At 39.7% G+C, this 13,415-nt stretch overlaps 1 protein-coding gene across 1 annotated transcript in view; it reads right to left on the bottom strand.

Annotated features, from left to right (window-relative positions):
- The window catches only part of LOC128024990 (protocadherin-15-like), a 194,818-nt gene that overhangs the window by 134,840 nt on the left and 46,563 nt on the right, over window positions 1-13,415 (bottom strand). The window contains exons 5-9 of the mRNA XM_052610923.1: window positions 12,598-12,758; window positions 11,416-11,571; window positions 4,132-4,251; window positions 3,194-3,304; window positions 1,951-2,121 (exon numbers count right to left, since the gene is read on the bottom strand). Coding sequence (XP_052466883.1) covers window positions 1,951-2,121; window positions 3,194-3,304; window positions 4,132-4,251; window positions 11,416-11,571; window positions 12,598-12,758 — 719 coding nt within the window. The remainder of the gene's footprint in view (window positions 1-1,950; window positions 2,122-3,193; window positions 3,305-4,131; window positions 4,252-11,415; window positions 11,572-12,597; window positions 12,759-13,415) is intronic.

The raw sequence follows: 13,415 nt of genomic DNA, 5'->3' as shown, positions 1-13,415 counted from the left end.
TACTTTTAATGTTAGGATATTGCCAATATTTAAAATTAAAACACTGACAGAAACAGTCGACTCTCGTGCCTTTTGCATTTAAATCTTTATTACAAGCAATCCCGCAGGTCTTAGTGAACTTAAATAAAACCATATTTTCTGCTTCCATAAAACATATATTATGTTGCCTTGTTTATCTAAAGGTGCTCTTTTTCATGTTTTAAACCTAGCCAAAAACTCATGTGTTGCGTGTGAAACACTTTAGGCTTTAATTAGTACACATTTATTGTGAAATGACTGCATTTCCGTGTCAATCCATGTTCATTTTTACCGCAAACAATGCGCGATCACTTTAATTCAGCGCATGCACCACAGCAAAAATAGACTCGGTACGTAAACGATCGCTGCACTGCTGCGGACTAACCGCTTCTGGAACGCACTGACGGACCGCAACCGCGTGCAGTGTGAACGCTGGAATCCGTTAACATGGGTGCGTAAAAAAATATGCAATGCATACGCATTGCAGATGGAGTATGTGTGAAACAGGCGTTACACTCTGGTCTGGTTTTATTCTGTTAACTCTCAATTACCATTAACTCTCAATAAATAAAATTATGTTATGTCCTACACATTTCAGTATTTATTAACCTGTTTCACTAATAAACACATCATATTACCAGAGTAAAACATGTTACGAATGCAGCTTCACGCAAAACAAAAACATCAATTCAAGTCAAACATCATTTCACTTTGTTGAGAGCTGGCTGAAAATAAATCACGTTTTCAATACATCAACCAAATCTGAAGCTAATAGAAATGCTGATTTAAGGTTGTATGCCCTATGGCCATAATTTCATGTTTTTAAAGAAGCATTTATCACATAAGCCAGGTGGCGATATCCTAGTGCTCAAGGCTCTGCGCTGGTGCTGCAAATATTGCAGGTGCAATCGTAGATAGGGGTGACTCGTGAACTGAGTTACTAAAAACCCCACCACCACTTTGCCCTTGAGCCATACAAAGTTTAGCACAAAAATAAGACTTTTGTATTATTTATACTTTACATTTGCATTCTGTTGCCTACATGTTCATTCTCACTCACAAATTATCCCTTAATCATGTCATTTATCAATATTAAGCTTCACTTCACAAACTCATTTTTAGTGGTAATTAAAAAGTAATGGCAATATAACAGCAACTTGTTTGTATAGTTGTGAGCCAAAAGTTAGTTCTTATTCAGAACTGTGTCCATTTTTAAAACTACTGGAACCAAAATGGTTGTTATGGCATTAAGGTTTTATTAGTTATTTTAGTTTTTTTTATGGCAAGTGATCATACAGCAAGACCCAAATTATCCAGTTCACCAAAATGAGCAAGTCACTTTAATGAATTGTATCAAAAAAAACAAAAACAAAAACAAAAACAAATCCAGTTTAAATCAGTTTAATGGTTCACTCAATGGAGCAGTTCTTGGTTTATTCACTAAACTGCAACCAAAGACTCATATGAGCCATTTTTCAGATATCTGTCAAAAGAATCAGTCTCAAACTAATAAGTAAGTCTGTTTGAATCAGTTTCACTCCCACACCAAATAGGTTCTTGCTTTATTTATTGAACCGCAAGTCATTATTTCTGACATGTCCAACTCAAAATGAGCCAAAACATGTCAAAACATGGCTCACGAGACTAAATAAGTGATATATGAAATATTAAAAGATTCAAAACACAGGAATTGTCAAGTGGATTCAGAAATGAAACCAGAATTTAAAAGTTCCCTTTTGCTAGAAGCGTGTGCTAAGCCATTTAGTCTGTCAAGTAATGTAATGTTCTTCATGACCAGAAATGCAAAACACATGTCAGTCAAACTATAAACCAGTGGCAGTTAAATTTTCGAGCTACAATATGTGAGGAGACTTAACGTAACTACTCAACGTAAGACACAGCTGGAAAAGCACAGGATAAGGAACCGCTCACCGGATCTGTAAGCTCCAGGATGCTGGCACGGTACGTAAGAGGTTTGCAGTCACGCGTGTTGTCTACCAGGCTGCAAGGCAGAAACATTGGGCCCAGGTCATCCCCATCCAACACATCCACTGTGAGCGTGGTGGTGGCGGTGAGCCGGTCCTTTGGGTTCGGAGCTCGGTCCTGAAGGGAAACACAAACTTTGGACTTAGGGATGGAGTTTGAATCCAACTCCAAAATTCCAAACTTACTCACCAGCCAAATAGACTCTCCAGTCAAAGTCAAAATAACACATTTTACTGACAGAAAATTGGGCATCTCACTTACTTTTCCAATTCTCTCACTACAAGCCCTGCATTTTTGTGGTTGAATATCTTGTTTAACTTGGAGTGAAACTGGTCACGAAAGGCTGTCTAGGTCTAAAAAAAGTCTACACAAACAAGTCCAAGATACTGATTAAAGGTGTGGTCACATTAGCAAAAGTTTAGTGTAATTTCATGGGTAAATATGGTCAATTATCTGCTGTCAACAGTATAGCAATGTATAAAGAACAGCTCACACATAAGTTACTTTCAAACCAATCAGTTTTCTGTTAGTCAAGGCTACAAATTTGTGTGACCAACTTGAACCAGTTGCAAAATCTGCGTGGGGAAATCTTTTACCCTCACATGAAATTCCCAATCGTGTGGATTACTATTGAAACGGCTGAATTTCACCTATAAAAATTGGCAGATCAACACTAACTATGGCAACACCTATAAACCTTAATAGTAACTCTTGTCGACTATATTCCAAGTTGTTTAAGCCTTCATTTGAGGAGCAGACTGAAATTTAAATCCAACCAGTTCCATGTAGCTGCATTTAATGGCAAACACATGATGACGTGTATAAAGGCATTGTTTCTGAATTGAACACAACACCAAATGAGACATGAGTATCTGGAGAAGATTTCCAGTTGAATAACAGCTTCAATTTCAGTCTGTTTCTGATGCAAAGTTTTAATACAACTTCATAAGAAGTAATTTCAGTTATAAACTATTTTTTTAGTTCTTTTTCAAACCATTTTTGAGTTTGACTGAGTAGATCACCACCTACTTTTGATTTATGGACATAAGCTTGGACACTCTGTCTAACATCTCAGTTTGTGTTCCACAGAAGAAAGAACAAGACATACATGGTCGGAACAACATGTGGTTGAGTAACTCTTTCTTTCTTTTATCTACTGTATCTCTCCTACTGTTTCTCCTCCTCTTACATTGGCCCGAATGATGACCAGGTAGCGTGTGATCTCTTCATAATTCAGCCTCTCTCTCAGAACCACTGATCCAGACAGGGTGAGAGGGATGTCGAATGTCCTGTTTGTGGTCTGTGGAGAAGAAAAGGGTAGGTAAAAAGGGTTTCCCTCACACACTTGCACACAAAGGCTCACGCACTCCCAGCCTCATGAGATATTTATCATCTATCTGCTTCAGTAAGAAGAGAATGCTGATGGGACAAAACTACTTGACTTTCAAAACCTCCTCACCCTGTTTAGCAGTACATGGAGGGACATGGAGACAGGATGCTTCTTGATCGTTTGAAATCAAAAGTGTTTGATGTGTAAATTATGTAAAACTTCAACAAGTGAACATGCAGTAGTAGTCTGGTACACATTTCAGGTTATTCTGGCCAAGAATCACTCCCTTAAACTCGATTATCTTCAGAATATAGTAGAACAAGTGAGTGTGTGGTGTGTGACTTTCATTATTTTGTACTGCGTGTTGAAGCTTTTAGTTAAATCCATATTTGTTGAATAATGTTACTGAAAAAATGGGATTTGAAGTTTTTAGCTCCTCTAACTCCACTTGTGGTACTAATGCTACTCATTAAGAAGCAATAAGAGAATGTCAAAAATTTTCATGTGTAATACAACCATATTCATTTAAATCATTTGATGGAGTAATTTTATTTGCATTTCATGACATTCATTTTATTTGCTTTATTTTATGTGATGCATTTATAGCTGTTTTGTCTGAATATTTTAATGTTGCTGAATTGTGCTATATGATGCTCTGCGATAATCAATGATACACAACAATTTAGGTTTTGTAAGGTTGTGAAGTAAATCAATTGAAAACACCTGTCAGAAACTCTCTGTACTGCACACTTTTTAGCAAGACCAATGAAGACAACAGAGAAACTTAAAACACATACCGGATCTTTAGGGTTGTACTGAATGGTGTATTCGATTTGTCCATTAGGACCATCATCAATGTCAACAGCCCCATTGTTCCCTGTAAAACCTGAGAAGATGGTGGTTCCGACAGGCGTTAGCTGAAAAGGATAAAAACACACATTATGGATTAAAAAAACAAAACATTTAAGATCTTTAAAACTGCCTCAGTCGGCCGCCCGTCAGTGTGAGTGCGTTTTCATCCTAAGTGATTTCATCATCATGTGCTTGATTCCTGGTGCTGGTAAGTTGGCGGACTAGTTTACGCCTCAAGCGTCTTGACCATTGTGTTGAACAACACTCCCCTGAGGAAGAGTTTGATGGACAATCCCTTGTAAAGTAGACAGCGCTCGCTCTCTTCTCATTCTGGCTGTCATAACGAGGTCCTGCTGTGGTGCGGCTCCCAGAAGTGCAAGGAAAGAGCGGAAGTAATAGGTACGAGTCTGCTGCGGAAGCTAGAGGCACCTGGGAACTCAGATGTTAGTTCCCGCACCGCCACTCTGACGTTCTGACAAGACATATTAGAGGGGGAAAAAAAGACAAATTCCAGACAACAAAAGAGAGTTAGGACGCTTCAGAGAGCCTTTAAGATGAACACGGCCATCATCAATGTCTGAGGAAAACTCTCCGACTGCTGTCATGAAGAGGTCATGTGTGGATATCGCACTGAGCTATGAACAAAGAACAATTAAACAGCCTGTGATACAGAATTAGCTCCTAGAGCCAACATCCTGAGTGGATCTGACAGTGTCAAGTAGAGCACAATTGCACCACTATTAGCATATGATCCAGTACAAGTGCCATATTGTGTGTGAAAGGAACTCACATCACTACATTTATTCAGAAGTGATATGGTAGCTCAGTTGCTTTCAAAACAATACGATTGTGCTGCACAGCTGCTTTTTTTGGCATATTGTTTTTTTGTTTGTTTGTTTATTTTCACACAAGTAGCTTGAATGAAAATAGCTTAGTTACTATTTGTTAGCAGCTTGAGGTAGTGACAAAAATTTGTGTCTTATTGTTACTTTTTTATCATTTTTAGTCTTCTTAATACTTGAGAAAGTGTAACAGCCTACTTGGATCACATTAAGATTAGCCAAATAGGGGGCTGATTCATCAAAATAATAAGCCGTTTTCATACAAAAGCAGTTTATTCAGTGCATTGAAGTATTTTCGCCATTATTCAAAAAGACACCTCTGGCCTTGTTAGGATTTTTTTTTTTTTAGCTAACCTTGGAGGCTTGCCTTAAAGCAGCTTTGGTAGGGTAAAAAGGGCTAAAGGGACACCTTAAAGGGATAGTTCATCCAAATATTTAAATTCTGTCAGCATTTACTCCAACCCCATAAGACTTTAAACTTTAACTTCGAAAAACAAATTAAGATATGAATGAAACCTGAGAGCTTTTTGTCCCTCCACTGAAAGTCCAGGCAACCAAAATTTCCAAAAAAAAAGGTCATAAAGGTGTTGAACAATTTAATACAAGTCTTTACAGCATATCAACAGATTTAATGAAGGTTTATTTTACTACCAAAATTAGATAGATTAGATTTTTTTTTTTTTTTTGGATCAATAAGCTTACAAATACTCCCAGAAAAAAAAAAAAAGGTATGAAAGTTTTCACGGGGGTGGAACAATTTAGAAAGACACACCTATATCCTCTGGTATAGTACATACAGGTGTTAGTACCTAGGGTTGTAATGGGGTGGAAAATGTCCAGTAAATTTCCGGAATCTCTCCAGGAATTTTTGGATTTTTTTACATTTTGGACATTTTCTGAAAATTTAAAAAACTTAACTGGAAATATTCTACCCATCTGCAACTCTGTTAGTACTTTAATTCTACATATTTGTTTTTTTGTAAGGTTACTGCCCCAGTAACAGCTGTTGCATTTTATTTTATTTTATTTTATTTTTTTGAGAGAGAGAAAGAGAGAGAGAGAGAGAGAGAGAGAGAGAGAGTGAAGACTACAACAATTATGGCAAAAATGGAGATTAGAACTGAAAACCTCCTTGTTACTGAAAAAAAAGCTTTTATTGACACCAGGCACAGTGAACACCAGATCCTAGAATGTGCCTAATTTATCTGGTTAAACACTGCCTCCAAAGAAGAATATCAATGCCTAATTCTGTCTAAATATCTCCACTTATTCAAGCATTACATAGCCCTAAACCGGATAGATCAATCCAGCAATAAACATGCCATTGAAGATGGCAAAATATTGTCCATTGCCCAGTTGTGGAAGAACGCTGCATAACCTTCTTTCAGATTCAAATATTAGAATTATAGAATATTATGCGTGAAATTTATTTTTTATGACATTTCAGCTCACGTGAGTAAAACACTGAGCATTTGTTCGCTTCATTTCACAGCAGATTCCTTTGTTAACAAGACACAGGTCGACTCTGGATTTGCAGAGAGACTGATTAAAAAATGCTGTTTTTCCTACAGGAATGGCACAGCACACTTATGTGAGTAAAAAATATCTGTACTATGTGTCACTATTGCTTTGTTAGAGATCGCTTGATATGTCCTGATTATGTGTACATACCTGTAATCATGTTCACGACCCCTTTAATATTACTAACAATGTAAACGTTTTTCTACAAGTTTTGATCATGTTGATCATTTAGAGGCCTAACAAAATCATATTTCAGATATCATACAATAGGCTTTATAGGACTGAAACATTGATCACCCATCTTGTCCTATCAAGTGATCTCTTGAATCCTGTTTGTTCTCACTAGCGATAGCAAGTAGTAAATCATGATTCTAGGCACTGACATAAATAAAAGGCTCCAAGCAAACATAGTCATGGCTAAAATGGCAAACAACAGCCTTCAGCTTGACGGTATTCACACTGGGGAACAGTCTCTTGTAGCTTACTGTTTAAGACATCAAATCAATCTCAATAGTTGTAGGGCAAAAGGACATTAAGTTAGTGACATTGATCAATGGAAAGTTAATCTGAACTTCTTCTTGCTATAACTTCATGGAATCTGCAGCCAATCAATGAACACACACAACCCTTTAGCCATTTAAAACGGCTTGCAATTCAATCCACATGTCCATCAAATGCTTTTTCCTAAACATTATTATTTACTTCACCGTCTCTCTTAAACTCAGCAGGCTGCTTCAGCACTGTGTGGACTTATGTAGTGTGCTCTGCAGTGCTTGTTGACTGATGGACTGAGCTGTGTTAGTCCCCCTTATCTGTGCGTCAGTCAGACGTTTCAAACTCCGGTTGAAATCGATAGTGGGCAATACGGCCTGCCGTTTTTTGAGGCCACTCGAGAGGAGGCTGCTTGCCACTGAAGCTGCTTCCTAATGAGGGAAATCTCTACTGACAGCTCTCCAGGGAACAACTCTCAATTAGCTGAAAGCCACACACTCTCCATGCCGTCTATCTCATGTGAGAAGATCTCTGGAGACCGAGGCAGCATTCCTACAGACCCACCATGACACTACGAGTTGAATGTTCTCGAAAGCTAATCCAAAGTGATGGAAAAAATAAAAATAGAGCTAATGGATTTCCAGAAATGGACGCAGTTTTTAACGGTAAAGATTGAGTCATAGAATACGACGTATCGTGATCGTAATGGCAGGCCCACACAAAATGTGCACCATGAAACTTCACAGAACTGGCATTACTGTCATTCACAAAGTTTTACACAACTTCTGCCCTTTGCATATCTCTTATTTTAGACTAATTAATAATGAATTTGAATCAAGTCACTAATGTTACTTTGACATTTTCCATCCAACGCTGTCCATATCGTGTCCTTTAGACACGTGTAAAATGAAAATTCAGTTTCTCAGGGCTGCAAATATTCATAGCTGTAGCATGTTCATCATAATTAATAGCCTATATGTAGCTAATATTTATTTTTCAGACAGCTCATACAAACCCAACCAGAAATCGCCAATCTATTACTGTATATAGAGGACTTACTATTTCTCATATAGACAGTATATATATATTGTCACAGGAGGAGCACACGACAGACACAGTGGGCGTGGCGTCAGGCCTCGGAGAGGCTTTTATTAACAGAAATCATAAAATAACAGGGAATAAAAGTGGCCAAAGGGGAAAAGTGTCCAAAATAACAGGGGATCTGGTGTCCTCGTCGTGCTGCGGGGTTTGTGTAGGTCGGGCAGTGTTCATGGAGGAAGGGTCCAGGTAAGGGGCGGAGTCCGGCGGCCGCACGCGCTCCCCTCCTCGGTCCGGGGCGCGAGGGGCGGCGGCTTCCTCTAGCGGCCGCATCTCACTCGTCGGCCGCGGCGCTGGTAGGGGATGGACAGCCCGGCTTCCTGGCCCGTCGGCCGTGTAAACGGGTGCGGTTCTCCTCCGGATCGCGGGTCCGGCTGCTCACGTCTCTTGTGGCGCGGGAGTCCCTCAACGCACCCTTCCTGGACCCACAAGGACACCAGCGTGCATGCACGGGGAAGAGACCGGTCTCCTGAGGAGAGGCGCGTTGGGCTTTTAACCAGCGGCGGTAATGAGGCTCCACTTCCTTCAGGTGTGCCCCATCACACGCCGCCAGCCCTGACTTGTCCAGCGCCCCTCCTCTCACACACCCACTCCAGTCGGGAGCCTGGTGAAGGGCGGCGATTTAAGACGGGGTGCCGGTGACAATCAGGGAGGAGGCAGCTGACTCGTCACATTCCCCCTCCCAAGCGACATCCCCGTCATCAGGGCGCCGCCCACACGGGAGTGCTACCATCCTCAACCAGGCTCCAAACGGTCGGAGTGGGCGGGGATTCCTCTCCGGGCGGTCCTCCCTCTCGCAGCGCACCGGAACAGGGACAGAGAAACCTGGTTTTAGTGACAGCCTCAACCAACCACAGGGTAAAATGACAATAACAGAAGTCACTTACCCTTTTTGTGGCTGGGAGGCTGTCCCCAGTTTTCCTCCGTCCCAGCCCGGGTTCTCATGAACGTTTGCAAGCGAGAGGGAGTGACGTCACCAGATGTTTCCCAACTGCGCTGTCTAGGCTCCGCCTTGCCCGCATTCTCCACCAGTGTCACGGGAGGAGCACACGACAGACACAGTGGGCGTGGCGTCAGGCCTCGGAGAGGCTTTTATTAACAGAAATCATAAAATAACAGGGAATAAAAGTGGCCAAAGGGGAAAAGTGTCCAAAATAACAGGGGATCTGGTGTCCTCGTCGTGCTGCGGGGTTTGTGTAGGTCGGGCAGTGTTCATGGAGGAAGGGTCCAGGTAAGGGGCGGAGTCCGGCGGCCGCACGCGCTCCCCTCCTCGGTCCGGGGCGCGAGGGGCGGCAGCTTCCTCTAGCGGCCGCATCTCACTCGTCGGCCGCGGCGCTGGTAGGGGATGGACAGCCCGGCTTCCTGGCCCGTCGGCCGTGTAAACGGGTGCGGTTCTCCTCCGGATCGCGGGTCCGGCTGCTCACGTCTCTTGTGGCGCGGGAGTCCCTCAACGCACCCTTCCTGGACCCACAAGGACACCAGCGTGCATGCACGGGGAAGAGACCGGTCTCCTGAGGAGAGGCGCGTTGGGCTTTTAACCAGCGGCGGTAATGAGGCTCCACTTCCTTCAGGTGTGCCCCATCACACGCCGCCAGCCCTGACTTGTCCAGCGCCCCTCCTCTCACACACCCACTCCAGTCGGGAGCCTGGTGAAGGGCGGCGATTTAGGACGGGGTGCCGGTGACAATCAGGGAGGAGGCAGCTGACTCGTCACAATATATATATATATATATATATATATATATATATATATATATTTATATATATATATATATATATATATATATATATACATATATATATATATATATATATATATATATATATATATATATATATATATATACACACACACACACACACACACACACACACACACACACACACACACATATATATATATATATATATATATATATATATATATATATATATATATATATATATACCGACAAGTATACCATAAATGTGTTCAATCAGAGAAGAAAAATATATTGTAATGCTATTTGTAAACTATAAACAACAAACGATGTATTTGTAGAAAGAAAAGCGCAATTACAAGAAAGTGAAAAAGGGAGTGGAAATTTCTGATAATGTGCAAATTAAAGAACTCAGCCAGATAATTTCCATAATGACCCACGCAATCTACCAAGAGCAGCGCAAATTAGCATCTGCTTTAAGTTATGCTTTTTTTTGGAGCATTAAATATTGGCACAAAGACCTGCAATTTGACGAGCGCAAACATTAGTAATCATGTGATTCAGTACTTTCCTCCCATGAGTTTTTAATCTGAAATGGAAACCCCTCCAAATGCATATTCAACAGTTTTTATTAATATAATTAATTTCAATAAATTAATATATAAGTCATATTATGATTCTTATTATTATCAATGTTGAAAATTTGTTTATATTTTAAAGGAAAACTCTTAGGATTACTTAATGAATATAAAGTTTAAAAAACAGTGTTAATTTGAAATGTGAAAAAAAAAGAAAAGAAACTTTTACACCACACATTTGAATGGTAGTGCACCACATTTTCCACAAAAAAGAAACATTAAAATACTGAGAAAAATGACGAACAATACAAAGAAAGTTTCTTGAGCAGCAACACATGATGTCTGAAAGATCATGTGACACTGAAGACTGAAGTAATGAAGACTCATCATTGCAATCACATAAATAATTGCATTTTAAAAGTCCATTCGAATTGAAAACGGTTCTTTAAAACTGTCAAACATTTCACAGTATTACTGTGATTTGTGATTTGGGAAGCAAAAATAGAGGGGCGGAGTGTATTAAGAAAATTATCAGCCAAAATTGTGCATACCGTGCAATGGTGAAATGGGAATTTACGATACAGCCATAACTTATGGTGGAAAAACACAAAAGCTAAATAAGTCACAAAAGGGGACTGGCAGATTTATTCAGTGAGCAACAGCACTTCTGGGGTAATTACACAGCAGTCAAAGGGAGAGAAACGTTAACAACTAATTGTTTCAGCTCCAAAGCCCACAAGTGCAATTCATTTACCACAAAATAACCCTGTTGTGGATAAACCACCACACTGGCACAATCCACTGATTGAATTCCCAATTACAGCTGGCAAGTGTTCAGTTTTAGCTAAACCAATTCACTTCAGCAAACTTCTAATGACGTATGCTCCAGAATGCTGGTGACATTGATGTACTCCAAAAACTGTAGAAAAGCAACTTGTGAAAAAGTAATTTCAACTACAGAAGACGAACAAAAGAGGGACTGCTAAATAGAAACTAACCTCATTAATCGCTACATAGTAGCGTGGCTGCTGAAAGCGTGGGGTGTTGTCATTTCGATCCCGTACCACTATCCGCACCTCGTGTAGGATCACCGTGCCAACAAGCTCATTAGTACACTGAACCTGCACCACAATGGACTGAATGTAGGAGGGAGGCTGAAAGATAAAAATAAAAAAGACTAATCGAGCAAGTTCATTTGCATGGTGTGCATTCAGCAGACCGACCGAAAAATGACCATTTGTTTGCAGTCCATTTTGAAGCCCATTACAAAGTGCATGCTGTGAACAACAAATTTCCAAGCAAAAGAGAGCAACTTTTTCTGGCTTTCATAGTTCTGACTGAACCAAAACAAATGACCGGATAACGAGGGTCCAAAAGTCTGAGACCACCAGTGGATTTTTATTCATTTATTAATTTTAAGTTTCATTATCAGCATAACAATTTTAAGATAAAAAAAAAAAAAAATCCTGAACAAGTCCATGTATTATTACCACATTTAGAGGAATAGTTCACCCGAGAATAAAAAAGCAGTTTTAGAGAAATTCATCATTACATCACTTGCTCATCAATGGATCCTCTGCACGGAATGGGTGCCGTCAGAAAATAATCTACACCACTCCAGTCCATCAATTAATGTCTTTCTGAAGGAAAAGGCTGCAAGCCTCCTTTCCTTTTTCTTTTTTTTTTTGTTAAGAAACAAATCAATTTTAACTTCAAAGAATTGCTTCTGGATAAAATGTGAGTCATCTATCCATAATATTGCTTTTTCTAGTGAAAAAGTTGTCTTGTCTGAATAAGGAGGGAAATATGCACAGATCAAGCAATGTTCACAACCGAAAACAGTCCAAAACTAAAATATGTTGTGTGAGAGGACTGGTTTCATGTGGATTACTTGTGGATTATCATGATCATTTTATCAGCTAATTTGGACTCTCATGCCGACGGCACCCATTCAGAGGATCCATGGGTGATCAATTGATGTAATGCTAAATTTCTCCAAATCTGTTCTGATGAAGAAACAAACTCATCTACTGTATATCTTAGATGGCCTGAGGGTTAGAACATTTTCAACCTAACTTTCATTTTTTGTGAATTATTCCTTTAAAGGTGGTGATTTCGGCACCACTAGCATTCAATGGATATATCAGGAATTGCATAGCATTATGATGCCAAATAATTACATCTCGGTCCAGAACTCGTCCGGTGCTGTTGAGATACAGGCATTGCTTGACCGGGTCCAGAATGACCCAGTAGTCGTAGTTGTCCCGTAGAGATAAAGAGATGGTCCTGCCAGGGTCTTGTGCTCTCCCGTTTATCTGCATGTTCTCCACCAGAAGGGTTCCTGTGATAATAACAAACAAACATTTTTATTTTCTAAGAGTTTTCATTTTAAAAAGCATTTGTGGCATTTAACTTTAATCATTCCATTAAATTATTGACTAAAGATGGACAATATTCACATTAATTTTATAGCTCTCTACTCTTTTTATCCTTTGTTTAAAAATAAATTATTTTTATCATACTGAAAAAAGGTAAACTGAATGTAATGTTTTCAGATATTTCAGTACATGCATATTTACGAATGCATGAAAATAAATTATAGTTGAAATTTAAATTAATTGCATCTAGTTGGCCCACTTTATTAGGACTTAAAGGGATACTCCACCCCAAAATGTAAATTTTGTCATTAATCACTTACCGCCATGTCGTTCCAAACCCGTAAAATGTTCGTTCGTCTTTAGAACACAATTTAAGATATTTTTGATCAAAACCGGGAGGCTTGAGACAGCAACAAAAATACTTTTTATAAGCGAAGAAAACAAAAATAATGACTTTATTCAACAATTCCTTTGTCAACAGTCTCCTCTGTGTCTCTCCATATTACCATATGCTGCGTGTGCTCTTCTGTTTCAGCCGTGCCACAAGGATGCACTGTTTTCTTTCAAATCAATGCTAAATGCATGTAGGAACTGTGCATCCTTGTGGGGAGGCTGGTACA

This window comes from Carassius gibelio, chromosome A12 (genome assembly GCF_023724105.1).
Source record: "Carassius gibelio isolate Cgi1373 ecotype wild population from Czech Republic chromosome A12, carGib1.2-hapl.c, whole genome shotgun sequence".
Lineage (NCBI taxonomy): Eukaryota > Metazoa > Chordata > Actinopteri > Cypriniformes > Cyprinidae > Carassius > Carassius gibelio.
This window is presented reverse-complemented; position numbering and strand designations above follow the sequence as displayed.